The sequence below is a fragment of the Dama dama genome, chromosome 22 (genome assembly GCF_033118175.1).
Source record: "Dama dama isolate Ldn47 chromosome 22, ASM3311817v1, whole genome shotgun sequence".
In the NCBI taxonomy this organism is placed as follows: Eukaryota; Metazoa; Chordata; class Mammalia; order Artiodactyla; family Cervidae; genus Dama; species Dama dama.
Window position 1 is genome coordinate 13,204,537 of NC_083702.1, and position 21,419 is coordinate 13,225,955.

Consider the following 21,419-nt stretch of genomic DNA (forward strand, 5'->3'; position numbering starts at 1 on the left):
AACCCATGTCTACTCGGGGAGAAAGAAGTGGACAGTCTCCCTGGAAGTGCTTCCCGCTTAACACACCTCCCCTTGCCCTGCTGTTAGCAGGTTTCTACTGAGGCTATTGTTTGGCTATTGTAGAGAATATGCCACCTACACAAACACCACGTACAAGTCATCTGACCAGGAAGGCGGCCTGGTTAGGCAGCACTGGGGAGGAAGCCAAAACCCATGCTGAGAGTGCTTGGCCTAAAGGAGCCAAGCTCTAGATGGTGCCAGTGGAGACCCACCAATCATCTCACCAGAAAGGGTCAAGAACAGGAGTCTCCTTGTGGAGCCAGGGCTCTGTCCACAAGGCTCTGCAATGCTGGGGCCCGTGTTCCACTCACTGACTGTAATGCTTGGTGCAATTAAAAGTAACTGACGCAGAAGGGAGAGGTGTGGCAGGGATGTAGGAGGGGGTCACTGATTCATGCCTTATTTCCTGGAGACCTATCTTTCCTTTCTTTCTAACTCTATTTGGCTCTCTTGACAAAAGCCAAGAGGCAATGAATCCAAGTTGCAATCACAGTAACATGACCTTCATGACATGACAAACAGAGCAAACAAAAACTGGCACCCTGGCAGAGAAAGGTCAAGAACAATAAGCCCAAGTGATGAGGAAGATAAACCAAGGCCTTGTGGGTGCTGGGTCAGGGTACCATTTCAGAGAGCTGAGTCAGGTCAGGGCACTGGGTGACTGAGGCGAGGTGATCCTCAACTATTTTGTCCCAGATTATTTATTATTTTACTATTTCACTCAAAAGAGCTGGGAAAAAGAGAAAACAATGGAGTCATACATACAGTGAAAAACACAATTCAAAACTAAGTTTACATTCAGATATAAACACTTAAAAACTGATTGTTTTTCCACCCCTTAAACCTGGTGGAAGCTTAGGATTGGGGCCAGGATGCGAGAACCGAGATGTGGTAGAGCCAGGTGAGGCAGCACACGTGCCCGCCACAAAGGATGTGGGCTTACAGCACCAGGTACACGTGACGCTCCTTGGAAGAAAAGTTATGACCAACCTAGACAGCATATTAAAAAGCAGAGACGTTACTTTGCCAACAAAGGTCCGTCTGGTCAGCGCTATGGTTTTTCCAGTAGTCATGTATGGATGTGGGGGTTGGACTATAAAGAAAGCTGAGTGCCAAACTGATGCTTTTGAACTGTGGTGTTGGAGAAGACTCTTGAGAGTCCCTTGGACTTCAAGGCGATCCAACCAGTCCATCCTAGGGGAAATCAGTCCTGAATATTCACTGGAAGGACTAACACTGAAGCTGAAATGCTGGTACTCTGGCCACCTGATGCGAAGAACTGACCCACTGGAAAAGACCCTGCTGCTAGAAAAGTCTGGGGGCGGGAGAACTGGACGACAGAGGATGAGATGGTTGGGTGGCATCACCGACTCAACGGACATGAGTTTGAGTAAACTCCAGGAGTTGGTGATGGACAGGGAGGCCTGGCGTGCTGCAGTCCATGGGGTCGCAGGGAGTTGGACACAACTGAGCAACTGGACTGACACACGTGTGACCCAGAGCCTTCTGCGTGGACCTGGCATGAAGCAGAAAGCTGCGGGCACTGCGCTCAGCGTCTGTCCAGACTGCCTCCTCTTTCCTCTTCTGACCAGTTGCTCCCTGTCCTCATCCCACAAGCCATGAGAGCCACAGTACCTCCAGGACAAAAGGTGCCACCCCCTCCCCAGCTCCCAGGGCTTTCTTCCACTGTGTCAGATGATTCCACATCTCCAGGTAAGTCCCTAAGTTGTGTCCGACTCTGTCACGCCTATGGACTGTAGCCTGCCATGCTTCTCTGTCCATGGAACTTCCCAGGCAAGAATACTGGAGTCGGTTGCCATTTCTTCCTCCAGGGGATCTTCCCAACCCAGGGATCAAACCTGCATCAGCTGCATTGGCAGGTGGATTCTATACCACTGAGCCACCAGGGTAAGGTAGATGTCCTTATTTTTACAATGTTGACTCCTGAAAAACCCATGTGTAAATTAGTCTGGGCCTGCAGGCCTAAACCTGAAAACCCACTGAGCACCTGCAGAATCTCACAAATAATACTTTTGATGCTCTGACTGATGAGGCCCAAAGAAAGGCTGCACTGGATTCAACATGGAAGGTTTCACTCCAAGTCTAGACTTGATGGGGACGTCCCATTTACACTATAGACAGAGACCCCTGAGGAGGGCAAGAGCTTTGTGCTGAAGGGCTAGACCAGACCCAGAATCCCAGCGACCCTGATTTCTAGCCTGAGGACTTTTCTGGGAACGCTGGCAGTCAATGACAGGATGTGGGTTTTGGCTCAAACAATTCTGGTTTGACCCACCTCCGTAACTTTCTGCCTTGCTATTTTATCTTGCTGAACCTGTTTTTTTCAATAAATAATCTGGAATAAGCAGACAAGCTCACGTGCACTACCTACATGAGATAATATATGTGTAATGTGCCTTACAAGTGACTATATATGCTTTACAAGTGATTTTCAAACTTTTACCAACAGAGTATACCCACCATGGAAAAAAAATTTCTTTACATAGTAAGTCTGTATTCACATATATGTGTGTTCAGTCGCATCCGACTCTTTTCCACCCCATGGAGTGTAGCGCACCAGGCTCCTCTGTCCACCGAATTTTCCAGGCAAGAAGACCACAGAGGGTTGCCATTTCCTTCTCCAGGGGATCTTCACAAACACATGGGTCCAACAGGCATCTCCTGCAACTCACGCATTGGCAGGCGGATTCTTTACCACTGCGCCACCTGGGAAGCCCTATATACATGTATAAATATATACAACTGAAACAAAGGTTTCAAAAAAAAAACTTACCTTACTACTTGAGATTACTTGGCTTTTTCTATTTCATTTTTTAAAAAGCTGGTCCGGTTCACTACCCTCATTTCAAGACTACTAAAGGGATGTTAGTTTTCTTTCTTTTAAAAACATTGGAAACAAACAAAAAAAATTGGAAACCACAGAGTCGTTGGTTATTACAGTTATGATTCTCAGGGATGGTCTGGGGGCTAGGAATCTTCACTGCCAGGGCAACAAAGGACGAGGTCAAGGTTATTAGGTCAAGCCCTCGAGAGCTCTGTTGTCAAGGAAACGACTCAGCCCTGCCAGCTTCGGCTGACCGGTACACGCCGCAACCTGCGGAGAGGAGGAGTGGCCCGAGGCCCTGTCACTCAATTCAGGCTCGGGAGCCCCGCCCACACGCCCGGCGCGCCCGGAAGGCCCACCCCCTCGCCGAGGTTTAGCGAGGTAGGCCGCGATTGGAGGTTCAGGCGTTGACGAAGCTTTCCGCTTTGGGTGGCCTCTCCGCTCGGGCGGCTGTTGAGAGGGGCTCGGCGAACACTTAGCGGAGCTCCACGGTCCTTGAGCGCTCGGAAGTGCGATGAGGTCGGTTAGCTACGTACAGCGCGTAGCCCTAGAGTTCAGCGGGAGCCTCTTCCCACACGCCATCTGCCTCGGAGACGTTGACAACGACACGGTCGGTGCATGCGCACTGGAGACGCAGTCCTCTGCGCACGCGGGCGCGGGGCCAGGGGCGGGGGAGGCTGCCGGCGCCTGCGTGCTGCGTGGGAGTGGACGGCGTGCCCTGCAGGCCGGGCGGCCCGCGCGCGTGCGCACGGGCGCTAGGGGAAATTGACTGGGAGGGGCCGTGTGGGCAACTCCGGTGCGCCGCGTCCTGGCTGCGTTGATCCGGAGCGGTGTCCATCTAGGGGCTTCCGAAACGGGCGCGCTGCGTGGTTCAATGACTTGTGTCCAGGAGGACCCAGTAAACTGCGTGGCCGGCTTCCCCGCCCTTTCGGGGCCGTCTTCCCTTTCAGAGCCTCGGAAATAAACACGGAGCGCGCGTGCGGCTCCGCAGGAGCACCTGCCGCCCGACCCGTCCTGGCCCGGCCCACCGGACGGTTTTAGGCGCCCTGCCGGCCGGCCTTGGCTTAAATTACAAGCTCAGTGTCCTTCTCCCTTCGTTAAAGTGTGTTAATACCAGTAGAGCAGGTCCGAACCGCGTCTGGTGCTCGGTGAAGGCTCCGGGACGCCTCAGCGTTGTCGTTAGTGTTGGATTGTGGTCCGAGGACTCTGCGAAATTCTGGGGGATTCAAAAGTGGACAGAACACTCCCAGTCCGCCCCTCGTGGGGCGGGGGATAGGAGGGGTGGAGAATGCGATAGTCAAAATAATAGGGAAATATCATGAGCCCATTGATTAAAATGTGCCAAGGGTTCTAGGGTGGAGGCATCGAAGGGGGCCGTGGCTGTTGAGGGTGCGGGACCCTTTTTCCCCATCATCTCTCATAGTCTAAATGCAAAGCACATTGTTGCCCTTCTGTGGCTACCTGCGTCTCATCCTCACTTCCTTGTTCTATGCTGTCTTTTCCCTGGCAATACACTAGGGCTAAAACATCCCACCACTCACTCCCACCCCACCCCGCCCTGACCCTAGCCTCCTTTGCCCTGTGATGGGAAAGGTATTTTGAGGCCTCTTTGCTCTTCCTTCTCTAGGGAGGAAAAAGTTATTCTCGTAAATTTGTATTATGTTTTCTGGGCTTTCACGTTTCTTCATATACTAAGCAGTATAATTTAATGAGAAAATCAAGGGAGGCATTTTAGAGCAGTAAATTACCGAAGTGACTCTAGAGATAAGTCATTTTCCATTTCATCCGATCATCTTCTTTGTTTAAAAGGGAAAATTATATGCCTTTTCTCATAGCTTAAGTGTCACTTTTTTTTTTAAATTAAATTGTACTTTAATAACTGCATTGCACACTCAATTCTGCAATATTACATATATTATACTATCCTTAAAAAACAAAAGTTGTAAGCTCCATAATGACAGGAATTTTTAATCTTTTTTTTCCGCTGCTGTATTCCCTTCCAACACCTAGAGTAGTGCCTGGTGTGTAATTAACACTTAGTAAATGTTTGTTGACTAAATGAGGGTTGTCAGGAAAGGCAGATGTTATTATGTATCTCAAAGCAATTTGAGGGCTTTACCTGTTATCAATAAATGTAATTTTAAAAAGGGCAAGTAGCAAGGTAGTTGGCTACTGATGGGATGTGGTCCACTCAGCCTGCATGAGTGTGGATAGACATTTTGTAACTGGTGCTCCAGGCCAGTCTTTGGAGATTCCGGGCCAGAAAAAAAGACTTTTATTTCATCCTAATAAACCATTCACCTAAAGTTTTTTGCAAGTGATTTATTTCCTGCTAAGAGGGAGAAGCCAGGGGTGGAATACACACCCACGCAGAGAGAACCCGCTTCCTTTCTGTCCGAATTTCTGAGCAGAGCTGTGATCTGCAGCTTGGTCCTGTGGTGTCACCGGGTAACCTCCGGAGGCCAGGGCCAGGATGGCCTGCAGAGGCGCGCTCACGCTGGGGCGTCTGTCTTTGGATCCCCACCAGGGATTTTTCCCTGAAAAAAAACTAAAGGGCTGACTGGGCATTCTCTTTCATTCTTACTTTTCTTTGTTTCTTAAAAAAAAAAAAAATTCTAATTTGTCTATTAACGGAATTACCTGGCAGTCCAGTGGTTAAAACTCGGCGTTTCCACTGCAAGGGGCACAGGTTTGATCTCCAGTCCAAAAACTAAAAGATTGCTCATGCTTCACCGCTTGGCGGAAAAAAAAAAAAAATCAAATCTCTTGAGAAATAGTATTATATGAGGACAGGAAGGGGTGTTAGATGTCCCCCTAAGGGGGAATCTTGAAACGACTTCTGGAAATAGGTTTATGGAGCCAGTTGGTTTTCATGTTTATCCCCTTGAAAGGGCAGCCAGCCTTTGGGGAACCTCTGGGAAACAGGGCCCAGATGTAAATGGTGAAGAGGCTCCAGACTCTCCTGGGAGCTTAGCCACCACTTGAGGGCACTAGAGGCCCAGAACTCAGACGCTGCTCCTCAGGCATGTCCACCTGCTTTGTGTTCTCTCTGAGGCACCAATATTAAAAGGTCTTGTTGCTAGAGGAGGGAGTGCCCCAGAGCCACCACTGTTTTTATTTGGCCTCTGATTAAATATGAACTCTGAAGGTAAATTCCTCAAGTATGTTAGTTGCTCAGTCATGTCTAACTCTTTGTGACCCTATGGACTGTAGCCCACCAGGCTCCTCTGTCCATGGGATTCTCCAGGCAAGAATACTGGAGTGGGTTGCCATTCACTTCTTCAGGGGATCTTCCTGAACCCAGATCTCCTGCAGGGCAGGCATATTCTTTATCATCTGAACCACCAGGGAAGCCCTAAATCCCCCAAAGTTGCATATGTGGGGTTGTTTTCAAAACGTGTCCTAGGCATCAGGGTGAATTACAAGAGCCAAAGGCAGGCAGGTAGGGCGTTGAGCTGTTCAGATGTCAGGCTCTTCTGAGATGGATCACAGATTCTGTATTGCCCCTCCTCTGAGCTGCCCTGCCCTCAAAGCCCACACACCCATGTGGAAATAAACTGGGAAACCATGGCTGTGTTGGTCTCAAAATATCTGTGATAAAGTCGATGAAGATACAGATTGAGGTCTTGTGGTTTCTGCAGGGTGGGCCGAGTCTAGAAGGCCTTGCGTGGCTCAGCAGGACCCAGCCTAACCCTCTCTTCTCTCTCCTTTTGAAGTTAAATGAACTGGTGGTGGGGGACACCAGCGGAAAGCTGTCAGTGTATAAGAATGACGACAGCCGGCCATGGCTCACCTGCTCCTGCCAGGGAATGGTCAGTATTCAACCCTGGGTCCCTCCTGTTGAGGCACTGTCGAAGCTGGGGGCCCCCATCGAGCTCCCCAGCGTGTGCTCGGCCACCAGCTCCTGGTTCGGGGCTCATTTGAGTCAGGGGGGGAGGTCCCCAGGCAGAGCTCTCCCAGCTGTCCCACATGGGCACGCACGCACACAGCTGGGCTGGTTTTCATTCTGTGTGATGGAATGACTCCCTTAGTAATTCACGGGTCTGCATAGGTTGCCTGATGGTATGAAGTACAGTAGAAAATGGTGGTGGTCATTTGATTATGTCTGGAAATGGTAGTCTGGCTCCCTTGATACATGTAGTTTTTGTTTTGTTTAAGCCCAGGTTGTCTTCACTGCTTTAGGTCCACGTACTGCTGTCCGGTACACGGGGCCCAGAGCACAGTAACAGGATTAGCACAGCCTCTTGGCGCGGGCCATGTGCACGTGCTTTCAGCAAATGACAGAGTTGCAAGGAGCTCAGGGAGCACTGGGGTCCCTTGGCGTGTCCCCCAAGCTCCTCTCTCTTCTCTTGCAGCTCACTTGCGTTGGGGTTGGGGACGTATGTAATAAAGGAAAGGTAAGAAGCCCAGGGGCCCCCAGGCTTCCCTTGGCCTACCCCCGATTCCCGTGCTCTGACCACCAGCCCCCTCCTCTGCCTCATCTCACCCAGAACCTGGTGGTGGCTGTGAGTGCTGAGGGCTGGTTTCACTTGTGTGACCTGACACCTGCCAAGTCCCTGGATGGTTCTGGGCACCACGAGACCCTTGGTGGGGAGGAGCAGCGCCCAGTCTTCAAGCAGCACATCCCTGCCAACACCAAGGTCATGCTGATCAGCGACATCGGTGAGCATGGCTGTGTTTGCAGGCAGCGGGGGAGTAGGAGTTGGGGCAGCAGAGCAGAGGTCAAGGGAGCCACGGGGTCGTCAGTATTCGTCTGGGTGGTGGTCATGCGTTTAACGCCGAGTTACTGCGCTCCTGTCATAAACCAGGCATCATCCTGGGAACTGGGGTTGCAGTAGTGAATAAAACAAAGATCATGGCCCTCTTGGACGTTTACACGGTAGGGACAAAAAATAAGCAATAGAAATGGGCTAAGAAAATTAAATAGTACACTCGAAGGTATAGAGGAAATACATCAGGAAAGGGGCTGGAGGGTGTTGAGGGAGAGGAGTTGTCGGGGAAGTCCCTGCTGGGAGGGGTCATCTGAGCAGCAGGTCAGGGTTGAGGGGAGTGAGCCCTCAAGGTCAAGGTCAAGGATGCGGGGCAGGTACTTGGGCCAGAGGCTGTCTGGAGGGTGCTGGTAGGGATACGGGTGCATCAAGGCACTGGAGACGTGTACCCGGGGAAGAGATGACAGGCTCCGCGAGGCAGTTGCCTGGTTCTGGACATGAGGGAGGGCAGAGGAGCGGGTCCCGGGCTCCAGGGGGTGGTGGCAGCTCAGCAGGTGGGCCCGAGGTTGAACCTGATAAAAAGCGCTGGTGCTGGAGGGGTGGGGAGGGCATGCTGGCAGGACTCAGCTGACGAAGGCAGACTTGGCTCCAAACCCGCCGTGTTTTCTGGATGTGCAGATGGCGATGGCCGTTGCGAGCTGGTGGTGGGCTACACAGACCGCGTGGTCCGGGCTTTCCGCTGGGAAGACCTGGGCGACGGCGCCGAGCACCCGGCGGGGCAGCTGGTGTCGCTCAAGAAGTGGATGCTGGAGGGTCAGGTGAGTATCTGAGGCCGGAACCGCAACCCAGGGCTGGGGAGGGGCTCCCTCCTCCAGGGGACTTGGGGCCGAGGCATGGGCGGAAGGAAGGGAAAATTGCCCTGTGACCGAGACCCAGAGGAGGTCACTTCCAGTGAGAGTCTTAGGGGAGACAGTGGGTAACGGGCAGACAGAAAGGGCCTCTGTGCTGAGGGCCGAGGGTGTGAGGTGGGTGTGGTGTGTCATGGCGGGTGGTCCCCAGGGACGCTGCCCTTCCCCTACCGCTGCCCTTGAAGGCTGAGGACATGTCCCAGGGCCCCTATCCGCCTGCCCCAGCCTCTGCAGGCTCCCCCTTCTCTCCCAGCCCCTTGTAAGCCCCCATCCTCTGGTGCAGGTGGACAGTCTCTCGGTGACGCCTGGGCCTCTGGGTGTTCCCGAACTGATGGTGTCTCAGCCAGGCTGTGCTTATGCGATTCTGCTGTGTACCTGGAACAAGGACCCAGGGGCGCCCCCCACCTCTGAGGGACCCATGGAGGGCACTCGGTAAGGGGTGTGTGGGTCTGTGGACAGTGGGGTCCCTGGCACTGAGGTAGGCGCCCAGGGCCGTGGACGGATCTGCAATTGGCAGAGCTGCGTTGGCCAGGTCCCCTCACCGGCAGCTGAACCCCATTAAGGAAGATTGTTCTGGGGCCAGGGAGTCCCTGCCATGAGTTGTAGCAACTGAGGAGGTTCTGGGGTTCCAGCCTGGCAGCTCCGCGCTCTCTCCCGCTCTCTCGACATGTCCCCTGGGCCAGGCTGACTGGCTTGTCAAGTCTCCAAGCTGCTTCACACCCTGGAAGCTCTTACAGAGATGAGCCCAAGGGGTTGGGAGAACCAGGCTTTCTTGGGCTCCCACTTAGCACCACCTTCCCCCCACCCCCTTCCCCACAGGGAGACCCCGGCCGCCCGGGACGTCGTGTTGCACCAGACTTCCGGCCGCATCCACAACAAGAACGTCTCCACTCACCTCATCGGCAACATCAAGCGAGGTGGGGGTGGTGGGGGCGGGGTGGGGCGGCAGGTGCAGGGGTGAGTGGGGGGGGAGGTGCAGGGCCCCCCTGCGTCTCTAGCCTGCCCCCCCACCCTCAGTGCCGGCTCTGATCTCACTTCTCCTTCTTCTGGTCCTTCCCCCCACCAACCCCCAAACCCCTCTCCACCCAGGCCACAGCCCCGACAGTGGTGCCTCTGGCCTCTTTGCCCTCTGCACCCTTGATGGTGAGTCCCCCGGGTCAGCTGCGGGCCATGCGGGGTGGGTGATCGTGTGCCCAGGCTTCTGCACAGAGATGGGGTCCCCAGCCTGGCCTGCCTCTCCCGGCAGGGACCCTGAAGCTCATGGAGGAGGCAGACAGGCTGCTGTGGTCGGTGCAGGTGGACCACCAGCTCTTCGCCCTCGAGAAACTGGACGTCACGGTGAGCGGGACCTGGGGGGGAGGGACAGCCTCCTCCTCCTCGGGCACTTTCAGGGGGGCCGCTCTCCCTCCACAGCCAAGTTTGCCCTCCTCCTAGGGCTCCCTGGAGAGGCCCAACCCCCCCCCCCCCCGCCGCCCCCGCCGAAGTGAGCAGCATCCCCGCAGGAGGCCTCTCTCAGAGGCTCCTTGCTCCTCCTACATCCGCCGTCTGGCCTTTTTCAGGGCAACGGGCATGAGGAGGTGGTCGCCTGCGCCTGGGATGGCCAGACGTACATCATCGATCACAACCGCACCGTCGTCCGCTTCCAGGTGGACGAGAACATCCGCGCCTTCTGTGCAGGTGGGACCCCTCCCTGTGCCCAGCACACCTGTCCCCTCGCTCCAGTGACCTGGGGAGAGGGGTCGTCACCCAAGAGAAGCTGCCCGTGTTCCCCAGGGCTGCCACTGAGACAGGAACTCGGCAAACGCCCCCTGGGATGCTGTCCTGCCTGGGTGTCACTTAGTGCCTGGAAAGGACCAGATATCTTACCGTTTTGCTTGCTTTGCTGAGTTCCCGACAGTAGAAACAGAAAGGGGCCTTCAGTGCTCTGCTCAGGGCCTGTGGGCGGCTGGAAACTGCTGACACAGACACCGTGGGGCCTGAGCCTCCCAACCTTGTCTCCCCACCCCTGACCTGCCAGGCCTGTATGCCTGCAAAGACAGCCGCAACAGCCCCTGCCTCGTGTACGTCACGTTCAACCAGAAGATCTACGTGTACTGGGAGGTGCAGTTGGAGCGGATGGAGTCCACCAACCTGCTCAAAGTGCTGGAGGCCCAGCCGGAGTTCCGGGAGCTGCTGGGAGAGCTGGGCGTGGGTGAGCCCTGGGATTGGGGGTGCTGCTGGGAGAGCTGGGTGTGGGTGAGCCCTGGGCCCATGGCTGCGGGCACCCGGTGGCACAGGTTCCAGCAGACCCACCAGCCTCCGTCTCGCCCTCAGATCCCGATGAGCTGCCCGCCGCCCGCGCCCTGCTTCACCAAACCCTCTACCATCCAGACCAGCCTCCACAGTGTGCCCCTGCGGGCCCCCAGGACCCCACCTAGCTGGACCGGCTTCCTGGCAGAACAAGGAGCCTTCTGAACCTGCCCGCCCCCACCCCCCCACTAGCTGTCTGGCATCTGGAAGACAGGAAGTGCATATTACAGGGGAAGGATGGCGCCCCCCTTTGGGTGCTGGGGACTGTAGACCTCCTGGTCGTCTTGGTGAAGGAGGAGACAAGCTGCCCCTCTGCCCATTTCCTTCAGCAGGCACTGCCTCTCCCCAGAGCCCCCCACTCCTGTTGTTTGTGAGGAGTGGCTACACACACAGGGCCCCCTACTCGGGGGGCCCCAACCTGTAAGGAGACCAGGCTTCGGGGCCAGAAGAGTGAAGGCAGTGAGGGCCCAGCCCCCCGCAAGTTCCGTCTCCTGCAGCTCCAGGTGACTAACCTCAGTGACTGTGACAGGAATGGCGAACCACAGATCTTTCGCCATGATGGGGTTACGCCCTCATTAACCCATTGTAGGTTGAAAATATCGTTAAGTGGAAAATGCATTTCCCACACCCCACCTGCTGAACATCACAGCTGAGCCTTGTCCGTGTTAACTGTGCTCCAAGCACTCATATCAGCCTGCAGTTGGACACGATCACCTGACACAAGCCTCTTTTATAATAAAGTGTCGTTATAAAAGTGTCAGAATAAAGTGGGTATCTCATGTGATTTACTAAATACCGTACTGAAAGTGAGAAACTGGTGACTGTGGGTACAGAATGGTTGTAAGTATGTTAATTGTTCACACTCATGATTTTAAAATCTGATGTGGGTTTTCGATCCCAACTACAATCAGAACGTTACCTGGTGCTCTTTATATCCCTTCAGCTGTGGATTCCTGTGCTCCGAGTCAGTGGTTTTCACATTGCAGGTTGCATGTCCATGCACACGTGTGTGCTGAGGGCAACATAGAATATCCCTACTGTGTGTGAGCTGTGTTCAGAGGAACTGGAAAACCTGTACTCAGTTACACTGACCCCAGCCAGAAGGTCACCCTGGGGGGAAGGTCCACGCTCATATTTTCTTCTGTGTGGGAGTAAGGGCAGGGCAATCATGCAGTGTCCTAGAAGCAGAGAAGGACACCAGCTTAGAGAAACAGGTGTTTATTCCAACAAAGTCGCTGCTGAGCTGAGGGCTTTCTTGGGCCTGGGGTCTGCAATGGCAGAAGCAACAGGTGGAAGGGAGAGGAACAGGGTGAGACCCAGGAGCGCAGGGGTCATGGAGGGTGACAGCAGGGGCCAGCACACTCCTGCACCTGTGCCAGGGAGCCCCTCCTCTGGGTGCCAGGGACATAGCTGAGGAAGGTATGCCCAGGGGGCACAGCCTTTCCTGGGCCTGCTCTCATCTAACTTAGTCCGGGCTCCAGGTTTTGTTTCCAACCCAAGGGGCATAGTCCCCTTGTCAGGTTACCTATACCACTGTTTTACTCTTCCCCCAAATTTGAGACTCAGACCAGCCAGGACACCAGGCGCCTGGACCTTAAGGTTTGGGATCCTCTGTTCACAGTGAAGGTAGCAGAGCCTCCTTGGGTCTTTACTGGACTCAGGGCTGGGGTGGGGTGGGGGTTGGGAAGAGCTACCAGTGCCAGAGAAGATGAGCTCAAGCTCAGGAGGCCAGAGGTGAGGGGCGGGAAGAAGGTTGAATGAGGTGGATAGTTCTGGAAGTAAGGAATACTGGCCAGGTAAAGTTGGTGCTGACAATCCCACCCTCCCGTCTGGCTTGCGGGGCAGTTCTCCACATGCCCCCCACCTGAAGTTCAGGGGCCTAGCAGGTGAGAAAGCAGGTGGAGGGCAAGTGTTTGGAGTAAGTCATAGAGGTATATCCAGGGTGTGCCCGGGACAATCAAAACAATAACCGGCTTCAGTTGTTTGTAGCCCCAGAAAAGGCAACTGATGAAAGAGCCCACCGCCTTGTGGACCGGGTGTTCCTCTCCCGACACGTCCCCGTCATGACGACGGTTTCTCTCTTGCTCAGCCGAGCACAGAGTCAGAAACGTGGGCCAGCAGGGCCAGGGCCCAGGGCCGGTGAGGGGGCAGGCTAGTTGTGAGGTGAGCAATGTGGAGTCAAGGCCTCGGGGGTGTTCAGGGTGGACAGGGCAGGCAGGGATAGGCAGCAGTTTGCAGCCCCAGACTTGGGGCACCCTGGCCGCGCCAGGGCCCAGCATGGAGCCCCGCTTTGCTGATGTCCTTTTCTGCAGTCCTGATGTGGCTCTGTTCTTGGGAGGGGATAAGGGAGGACAGGGAAACCAGAACCCTGAGGTCTCAGGCCCTTTCTAGGAAAAGCTTTTCTTGGGGGGCAGGGCAGGTGCTGAGAAGCAGAGGAGCATGGCCGCCAGCCAGGGAGACGGGACGGCGGGGTCAGGGTGGTGACAGGCGGGACAGTCCCCAGCTACCCAGCTCTAGTCATGCCCCATCCCCGAGGGCTTCGCCTCCTGAGGCAGGGAGTTTTCCCCTGGGGACCGTCCGGGGCTGCCATCGTCACTGGCCGGGCTCTTGGTACAAAGGCAGGAAGGGCAACTCCGAGAACGGGGCTTTCAGCCGCAGCACATGATGCTCCAGGTCGATGCAGCACTGTGGGTGGGGGCAGTGAGCTCATCTGGGCAGGTGACCCCCTTCCTTCCCACTGCACCCTACTCCTTGCGTCTCCCCATTTTCATGCACCCAGACTGCTGTCGAGAAGGGACCAAGTTCTCCATGTTCTTCAGTTGTAGGCAGGTAAGGAACCTTTAAGGAATTGAGGGTAAAATTCCACGTCCCCAACTCCCTTCTTATGTGATGAAGCCTGGCCCACGCGCCCACACCCATGCCTCCTACCTCTTTTCCCCGGGCCCCAGTTCAGGCCAGGGTGTGGTACCAGTGTGAGCATTGCCTTACCTGGAGAGAGAGCAGGGTCTGCAGGCCAAGGCAGAGTTCAGGACTCTCCACATCTGCGGGAACCATTTGAGGACATTGCTGTCCTCCTGTCAGCTCTTGCCCTTCTCTGCCCACCCCCGCCCAGGCCCGAGAACCTGGGGGATAATGGGAGCATCTTGGGGGCTGGGGTGCCTCATCTGTGTCGGCCAGAGCTGAGAAGCTCTGCCTTTGCCCCACCCAGGAGGGAGAGAGAGAATTGCTGAGACAGACGCCGGGCTCTGACGGAGCGAGGACTTACCTACCACCTGAGCCGAGCACTCCACGGTCTCCTGGCCCAGCTGCAGCTCCAGCTGCTCCACCAGGGCTGGGGGCCCCGGGTGCAGGTCCCCACCTGGGGCTTTTAGGACCCTCTTCCCTAACCTGCAGTTGGGAAGCAAGGGTTATGGCCACCACGGCCCCCCACCCCCACACCATTAATGTCCCTCCCACCACATTTTGGGTTTGCAGCCCATCCCTGGCCCCACTTAGAGTCTAAATCCAGTCTTATCAGCCAGAGCCCCCACCAACTCTTTAAAAAAAAAAAGAAGAAGAAGAAAACAGTTTTATTGGGACTTCCCTGGTAGTCCTGTGGTTAAGACTCCAAGCTTCCATGACAGGGAGCTCAGGTTCGATCAGGGTACTAAAATCCCACATGCTGCATAGAGTGGCCAGAAATAAAATAATAATAAAATTAGTAGAGGTTGATACACATTAAAAAAAATCAATAAAATAATAGCGTTATTGAGATATAGTTCATATATATAGTGAAAGTCACTTTTTTGTGTGACCAAGCCATGCAGCTTGTGGGATGTCAGTTCCTCAACTAGGGATTGAACCTGGGTCACAGTAGTGAAAGCCCAGGGTCCTAACCCCTAGACCACCAGGGAACTGCTGAAGGTCACCCTTTTAAAGTAGACAGCAGAGTTCTGCAACCATCACTACCTAATTTCAGAATATTTCTATCACCCCGAAAAGAAGCACACACACACACACACACACACACACACACACCTCGCCTTACCCGAGGCGGCTGAGGCATCCAGCAGATATCTGATTGTACTGGGTGCCCGTGTCCACCGCCACCTGAAGCTCCTGGTCCCGGCACTGAGAAAAGGGGAGGGGGTCTCCGTGAGTCCCTGGGGGCGGGGGATGGGGGGGGCGCAGGCGCAAGGGGGAATGGGCTGGGACTGACTGGGTCATCTTTCCCAGCCCCTGATAAGTCCCTTTCAGAAATGAGTGAAGGGAGTAAACTGAGTCTTTAAGAGTGATTCTTCTGGGAGTCATACAGCTGAGACAGAAGTGGATCAGATCAAGAGTTGTGAGTGGTGAGCGCATACATTTGGGGAGAATGCCGTCAGAAGTGGAGGAACCAGTAGAAGTCCTTTTGCTGAGAGGAGAGCCGAGCGCCTCCTGTTGGAGGGATCTGGGGTGTGAGTGAGGAGGGGTCGGGGTGGGGACCGCGGCACGAATTAGGAAACGAGATGCCGGAACCAGATTCGCCACTGCAGGTGAAGAAGGATGAGGTCGCTTTCTTTTGGATAAAAACAGAAGTTTGAGTTTGCACTTGATACCGCAAAACAAGTCATTTCCTCCTTGTACGTGTTTGCCGAGGTCTGCTGTGCGTGGCAGGTGGGAGCGGGGGCAGGGGAGGCTGCTCCCCCGGTGTCAGTGCGGGGTGGAAGGTCATCCGTTGGGGGAGAGAGTGTCAAGCTCTGTGGGTTGAGGGGCTAGAGCCTTAGATGTTGAGCCAGAGGAAAGGCCCTTCCATTGGGAAAGTTAGGGGAGCATTCCTGGAGGAGGTGACAGCTGGGGCTGGAAGGGCATGGGATGACACCAGCCAGTAGGCAGAGGAGGTCCCAGCAGAGACGGGCAGGAGGGAGCGGGCCTGTGTCAGGCAGGGCTCAGAGACGACCAGGCTGTGGCCTGGAGCGTGAGCTTTCCCAGGAGGGCTGCGTTACCCACTCATGTGCGCCATTCGTGTGCAGAGCACACTCAAGTTTAAAGAGGATGCTTGGCTCACGGGAAAGGAGTCCTGTGGACCTCAGAAGACGGGGAGGCAGGGACAAAGAAGGTGGAGGACCCCAGTTCTAGGCCTAGGCTCGGGGAGGAGTGCCTTGGCTCCCCACCCCTCCTCACCTCCGGGGCAGAAGGGAGGGTGGGTGAGGGCAGCTGGGCCCAGAAGAGGGTCTCACCTTGCAATTGACCAGAAGCGCTGGCCCCTTGGGCTTGCTGGTCATCGTCCTGCTCTCCTGGCTGTGAATCGGGGCCTGCGCCCGGGGAGGCTCCCCCTGAGGCCGGCCCGGGCTCCCCTCCACCACCAGGCGTCTCTGGATCACGCTGTGTGGCTGCTGCTCCATCACAAAATGTGGAGATGCTGAACCCCGGGGCCCGGTCTACTCGGTCCCCGAGCTCACAAGTCCCAGGCTCTCCTGCTCAGCCCCACGCCTGGCCCGAGTCTTCCGAGAGTAAGAAGGGGCAGAAGCTTCCCCAAGGGTCCCAGCGGTCAGATCATAATAGCAGAGCAAGCCCCAGCATCAAATCACGCTGGTTTCCAGGACCCCAATGGATAGCTCAGTGATGGAGAGATGTGGGGGAGGGGGGGGTCCATCCTGAGTTAGACGTGACCTTGCAGGCACTGGTGGGATGCTGGGAGGCAGGTGGCAATTCTCTCTCTTATCTACAACACATATTTGGGGACATCTTTTCTTTGTTCCTTCCTCTGATCTCATTCTTCCATGGGATGCAGATCCCAGGGTTGACAGTGTGATGAAAAGAAGTCAAAGAAACAAGAACAAAAAAGAAAGGAAAGTCCAAATGTTCTTCACTAGGAAGCTGGGAGCCATCCTCCCGTCCTTCACCCACAGCCACTCTGCCCTGTCCAGCCACTTCTTGGTTCCACCAGTTTCGCCTCCTGTGTTTACAGCCCACCTTGCCTTCTGTTACTGATTCATTCAGCACAGCTCTCCCAAATCCCTGGTGTGCCTCCGTTAGTCCGTAAGAACCTGCCTCTCAAATCCACCTGCTCAAAGCCAGGGAGTCTCTGAGACTGTGCTACTCCAAGTGCCGTCCTCAGATCAGCGGCTTTACTGTCACCAATTAGAAGCACAGAATCACGACCTACTGAATCAGAACCTTGTTTTAACAAGATGTGCAAATAAGCTATGTGAATCTTGTTTTAACAAGACGTGCAAATGACCCACAGGCACAGGAAAGTTTGAGTAGCGCAAAGCAACCCGTCAGACCAAACATGTCTCTCCCTTGCTTGAAATCCATCAGAGGGACCTCCCTGGTGGTCCAGTGGCTAAGACTCTGCACTCCCAGTGCAGGAGACCAGGGTTCGATCCTTAGTCAGGGAACTAGAGTCCACGTGCCATAGCTAATTGTCCATGTGCCACAATGAAGAGATGGCACAATCAAATAAATAAATACTTTCTAAAAATATTAAAAAAGAAAGCCATCAGAGCCTTCCTTTCCCCACTTTGCTTGCCTGGAGGTAACAGCCTGGTGAGCTGGCCACTGCCTCATCTCCCTCCGCTGCCATGCCTGGGCCAGGCTGTCCAGGCCTCTGCCCCTGCTCATCCCTCCTCCTGAAAGTCCTCACCCTTCTCTAGGCCAGCCTGGCTCAACTCACTTGTTCCGAAACTGCTGTCTGGGGGGAGGCTTTGATTTTCAGTCTGGGGTTCCGAGAGCATGCTGTCATCCAGGCAGGGTTCACCTCCTCCAGGAAGCCCTCTCTGACCTCTTTGCGTTCTTCCGTCCACACACCAGGCGGGGGCAGTGTTCCATCTCTCGTCCCCCGCCCCCTCCCTGGCATGCCTCTCACCGCTGTTTTCTGCCCTTGAGGTCAGATCTGTATCTCACTCCTCTTTATATCCCAGGGCTGGGCTCGGCATACAGTAGGCACTCAATAGATGCCCACCAAAGAATGACTGTGTCCCTCCAGGCTCCACACATGATTCCTCACCTGCCCTCATTTCATGGGAGCCTGGGACTGTTTTCCTACCCTGGTCTTAATGAGGCCCTTGAGGCTGCTCCTGCCGGCAGGCTGCCAGCAGAAGGCCTAGCTCTGGGAAAAGGGGCGGTGAGCACTGGGAGCGGCTGGGAAGGGCGGCCCGCCCACCTTTCCCACGAGGGGTGCAGGCTCTGGTCCGACTCCCATGCATCGTGCTCCAGAGTCACCCAGGGAGGGAGACAGGGTCCCCCTAACTGCTGTGTCTTCACTCCCCAGGCCACACAAGATAGCTGCTCCAGATCGATTTGAGAGGTCCTGAGGGCAGAAGGCCTGATCTGCTATGCTGGAACACCAGTGTTACTAGAGCCCCTTTGCCAGGGCCGAACAGATGAAGGTGGGCTGATGAGAGCCGAGAACCTGCTTCCCTGCTCCCTTGGGGTCTCAGCGGTGCCCGCTGCTAGCAAGGCCGTTCTCTGAACTGAAATATTAGTCTGCTCACTTTTCCCTTGAGTGGGGGTGCCGTTGGGCCGGCTTCCTGGAGGGGGAACAATTGGCTGGGAGGGAGTGGAGAGGGAGGGCTGGTTCAGGAAAAGAAGTGAGGGGCTGCATCTGGGTCCAGGTTTCTGGGGAGAGGGGACAGCTGGAGTGGCCCAAGGTCCCCCAGAAATGGCCTCACATGCCTCCCCTTGTAGGAGTCCCTCCTCTCCATCCCCCTGCCTACGAGGTGAGAGAGGCGACAGGGTGCCCCCAGCCTTTCTACAGAAGCTCTCCTCTCTTCTGAGCCAGAGGCCAGAGCCATCTCGTCTTCTCTGGACCCGGTGAACCTCACTTTCTCTCAGGCTAAATGGAGGAGAATAACTGGAGAAGGGACTTCCCTGGGAGTCCAGCACCTAAGACTCTGTGCTCCCAATGCAGGGGGGCCTTCAGTCCCTGGTTGGGGACCTAGATCCCACCTGCTGCAACTAAGAGTTTGCATGCCACAACTAAGACCTGGCACAACCAAAATAAACATTAAAAACAGAAGAGTAGCTGGAGGAATAACAGCCTTTAGATGATGCTCCCTATTTCCCAGGCACTGTGCTAAGCCCTTTACAGGTTTAGCTGATGTAATTCTGACATTCCCTATGAGCTACAACCTGTTATTTTTATCTTCCTGTAACAGATGAAGAAACCAAGGCTCAGAGACAGAAAGTAACTTGCCCAATTTGCTAAGTGCTGGAGCCAGGATCTGAACCCAAGATTCCAGGCTCTGCAGAAGTCCACACTTTTAGCCCCTCCCTCTGTCGGAGGCAGGTGGTGAGTGTATGAAGCTGTCCCCTGACTCACCCACCCCTTGGTGGGCACTCCCTGACCCGGTATCCTTGGGGGGTGGGGCACAGCTGCTGCAGGGGGATGGAAGGAAAGGAGCCTAGAAGGACCACATCACCTAGGAGGAGCTGGGGGGCCCTGAGGAGCTGAGTACCCAGGCCAGAGCCATGGGTGTTCTAGCAGGGGTGAGGGGGACGGGCAATGAATGTCCAGTCCCCGTGTGCCAGGACCTGTGGTTTCGGGAGAGGAGCAAATCACAGCACCCACTGGTCCTCCGGGCCCAGCAGTAAACTGCCCCCTGCAAGCCTCTGCTCTAACCAGCACTCTTCACCTCCCCAGAGGGAAGCCTGGAGCTCTCTGGGGAAGCCGAGCAATAGATAGGGTCCCCCACAGCCACCAAGCCATGGCAACAACCCGGTGAGGAGCCGGGAATGGTCAAGGTGAACCCACAAGTCAGGGCCACCTCCCCCTACCCTGGGGACAGGCAGGTGCCTGGAGGCTTGGGGTCTGCACCCTCCCAGCAGAGCCAGAGAAGCGGTGGGAGGGGGGGGGTCCCAGCCGCCCTGGGGAGGGGAGGGGAGAGGGTGGCCTCACCCAGTCCTTGGAGGTGCCGAGCCTCTTGAGGCCGTCCAGGGGCAGCAGGTCGGCCGAGTCCTTGTGCAGGAACTGGGTGGCCTGTCTGAGCCGGCGCTGCTGGCTCAGCCGGGCTCGGCCCCGAAGCTCTGCCTCCCGGCCCCTGTCCCCGGCGTCGCCCTCCGCCCGCGGGGCCTCCGGCCTGATGCTCATGGCCCCCTTGGGGCGGGCCGGGGGCTCCTGAGTGGTCCTGCCCTCCGTGCTCCCTGCCTCCGCAGCCCCTGCCACGTCCCGGCTGCGGCTCTCCTGACCGGAGGGTCGTCTCGGCGGGAAGAAGAGAGGAAATAAATAAATAACGTGCAGGAGCAGCCGCGTCAGACATCAATTTCCAGAGCTTGCAGTAGAGGGAGCGGGGCTCCGGCTGGAAAAACCCAGCCCTGGAGGAGGCGGGGGGGTGGGGGGGTGGGGGGGGGTGGGGGGGGCGGCGGTTGGCAGGGCTGCAGCTGGCAGGTTCTGCAGCATCTCCAGCTCTGGGGTCCTGGCCGGAGTGGGCGGTGGAGGAGTGTATGTGTGTGTGCATGTGTGGCTGAGGGGGTGTATCTGTGCTGTAAACTGTCAGGGTATCCGTGCCAGGTGGTTGGAAAGGCAGCATGTGCCAGTGTGCGGGGGCAGGCTTGAGATGCAGGACAAATATCCCTGGGCATGTGTCTCCTGGGTTTCCCGGCCGTGCCCTCTACCTGGGGTTCTCTGCAGCCCCAGGGTGGGGTGCAGGCCAACACCTGGGGTGCAGGTTTGGAACAAGGATGTCCAGCATCACATTTGTCTCAATAGGGAGCCTCTTGCCTTCTGGGTCTCAACCTTTTAGCATCCTTTGCTCCTTTACTTTGGGTCCTGGGTTTCAGGGTTGGCAAGAGCAACTCTGAATCTTCCTACTAGTAGGGCCCCAGCTTCCCCTTCCCCTTTGTGTGAGGCTCACTGAGTCTTGGCTCTTTTTTTTTTTTTTTTTTAATTTTGGCTGTGTTGGCTCTTAGTTGCAGCATGCATGAGCTTGGCTGTGTCGTGTGGGATCTTTCATTGCAGCACATGGACTCTCTAGTTGTGGAGTGAGGCCTTCAGTAGTTGCAGCCAGCAGGCTTAGTTGCTCTGTGGCATGTGGGATCTTAGTTCCCCTGCCAGGGATCGAATCTGAACCCCCCCACATTGCAAGAGAGAGAGAGCATTGGTGCTCCATGGTGTCTGGCTCTTTGCAACCCAATGGACTGTAACCCGCCCTCCCCAGGCTCCTCTGTCCATGGGATTCTCCAGGTAAGAATACTAGAGTGGGTTGCCATTTCCTCCTCCAAGGGATCTTCCCGACGCAGGGATCAAACTCGAGTCTTCTGTCCTGGAAGGTGGACTCTTTACCTATGTGCCACCTGGGAAGCCTTCTGCATTGCAAGGCAGAATCTTAACCACTGTACCACCAGGGAAGTCACCTAGCTCTTTTTTAAACAGTTATAATTCAAACATGCAGAAATTTATAAGGAATAAATAATACCCTTTACTCCCCATCTCATTAAAAAAAGAAAAAAAAAATGCCACAAACATACATGAAGCTCCCTGGGTGCCTTTCCTCCCCAGATAACATTTGGTCTGGCATCTGGGGCTTCTCCTTCCTCTCTTCAAGCACATACGTAAATGTGTATCCTAAGCAGTGTCATTTCATATTGCCTGACCCACTGTAGACATCCTTCTGCAATTTTTTTTTTTTTTTTAGGCATGTGGGATCT

General features: G+C 55.4%; 2 protein-coding genes across 2 annotated transcripts; one reads left to right on the forward strand and one right to left on the reverse strand.

Annotated features, from left to right (window-relative positions):
* Positions 1 to 3,274: 3,274 nt before the first annotated feature.
* On the forward strand, positions 3,275 to 11,604 carry ITFG2 (integrin alpha FG-GAP repeat containing 2). The gene is made up of 12 exons (XM_061124691.1): positions 3,275 to 3,515; positions 6,622 to 6,717; positions 7,261 to 7,302; positions 7,396 to 7,567; positions 8,293 to 8,432; positions 8,806 to 8,954; positions 9,342 to 9,439; positions 9,612 to 9,665; positions 9,769 to 9,860; positions 10,082 to 10,199; positions 10,540 to 10,713; positions 10,836 to 11,604. The coding sequence occupies exons 1-12, from the start codon at positions 3,420 to 3,422 to the stop codon at positions 10,937 to 10,939; spliced, it is 1,335 nt and encodes a 444-aa protein (XP_060980674.1). The 5' UTR covers positions 3,275 to 3,419; the 3' UTR covers positions 10,940 to 11,604.
* A 433-nt stretch (positions 11,605 to 12,037) lies between these two features.
* On the reverse strand, positions 12,038 to 20,031 carry NRIP2 (nuclear receptor interacting protein 2; the record flags this gene model as incomplete). The annotated part of the gene is made up of 6 exons (XM_061123931.1): positions 12,038 to 13,496; positions 13,800 to 13,852; positions 14,077 to 14,198; positions 14,839 to 14,921; positions 16,010 to 16,165; positions 19,672 to 20,031. Coding segments are annotated over 6 exons (867 nt in total), but the record flags the coding sequence as incomplete, so codon positions are not given.
* Between the last annotated feature and the right edge of the window lie 1,388 nt (positions 20,032 to 21,419).

What these genes read in the sequence shown, in the direction of transcription:
- ITFG2 (XM_061124691.1), top strand. Translation starts at nt 3,420, where the DNA reads ATGAGGTCGGTTAGCTACGTACAGCGCGTAGCCCTAGAGTTCAGCGGG. An exon ending in AGTGGATGCTGGAGGGTCAG is followed by an intron (nt 8,433 to 8,805) that starts GTGAGTATCTGA and finishes CCTCTGGTGCAG; the next exon opens with GTGGACAGTCTCTCGGTGAC. An exon ending in GCTGGGAGAGCTGGGCGTGG is followed by an intron (nt 10,714 to 10,835) that starts GTGAGCCCTGGG and finishes TCTCGCCCTCAG; the next exon opens with ATCCCGATGAGCTGCCCGCC.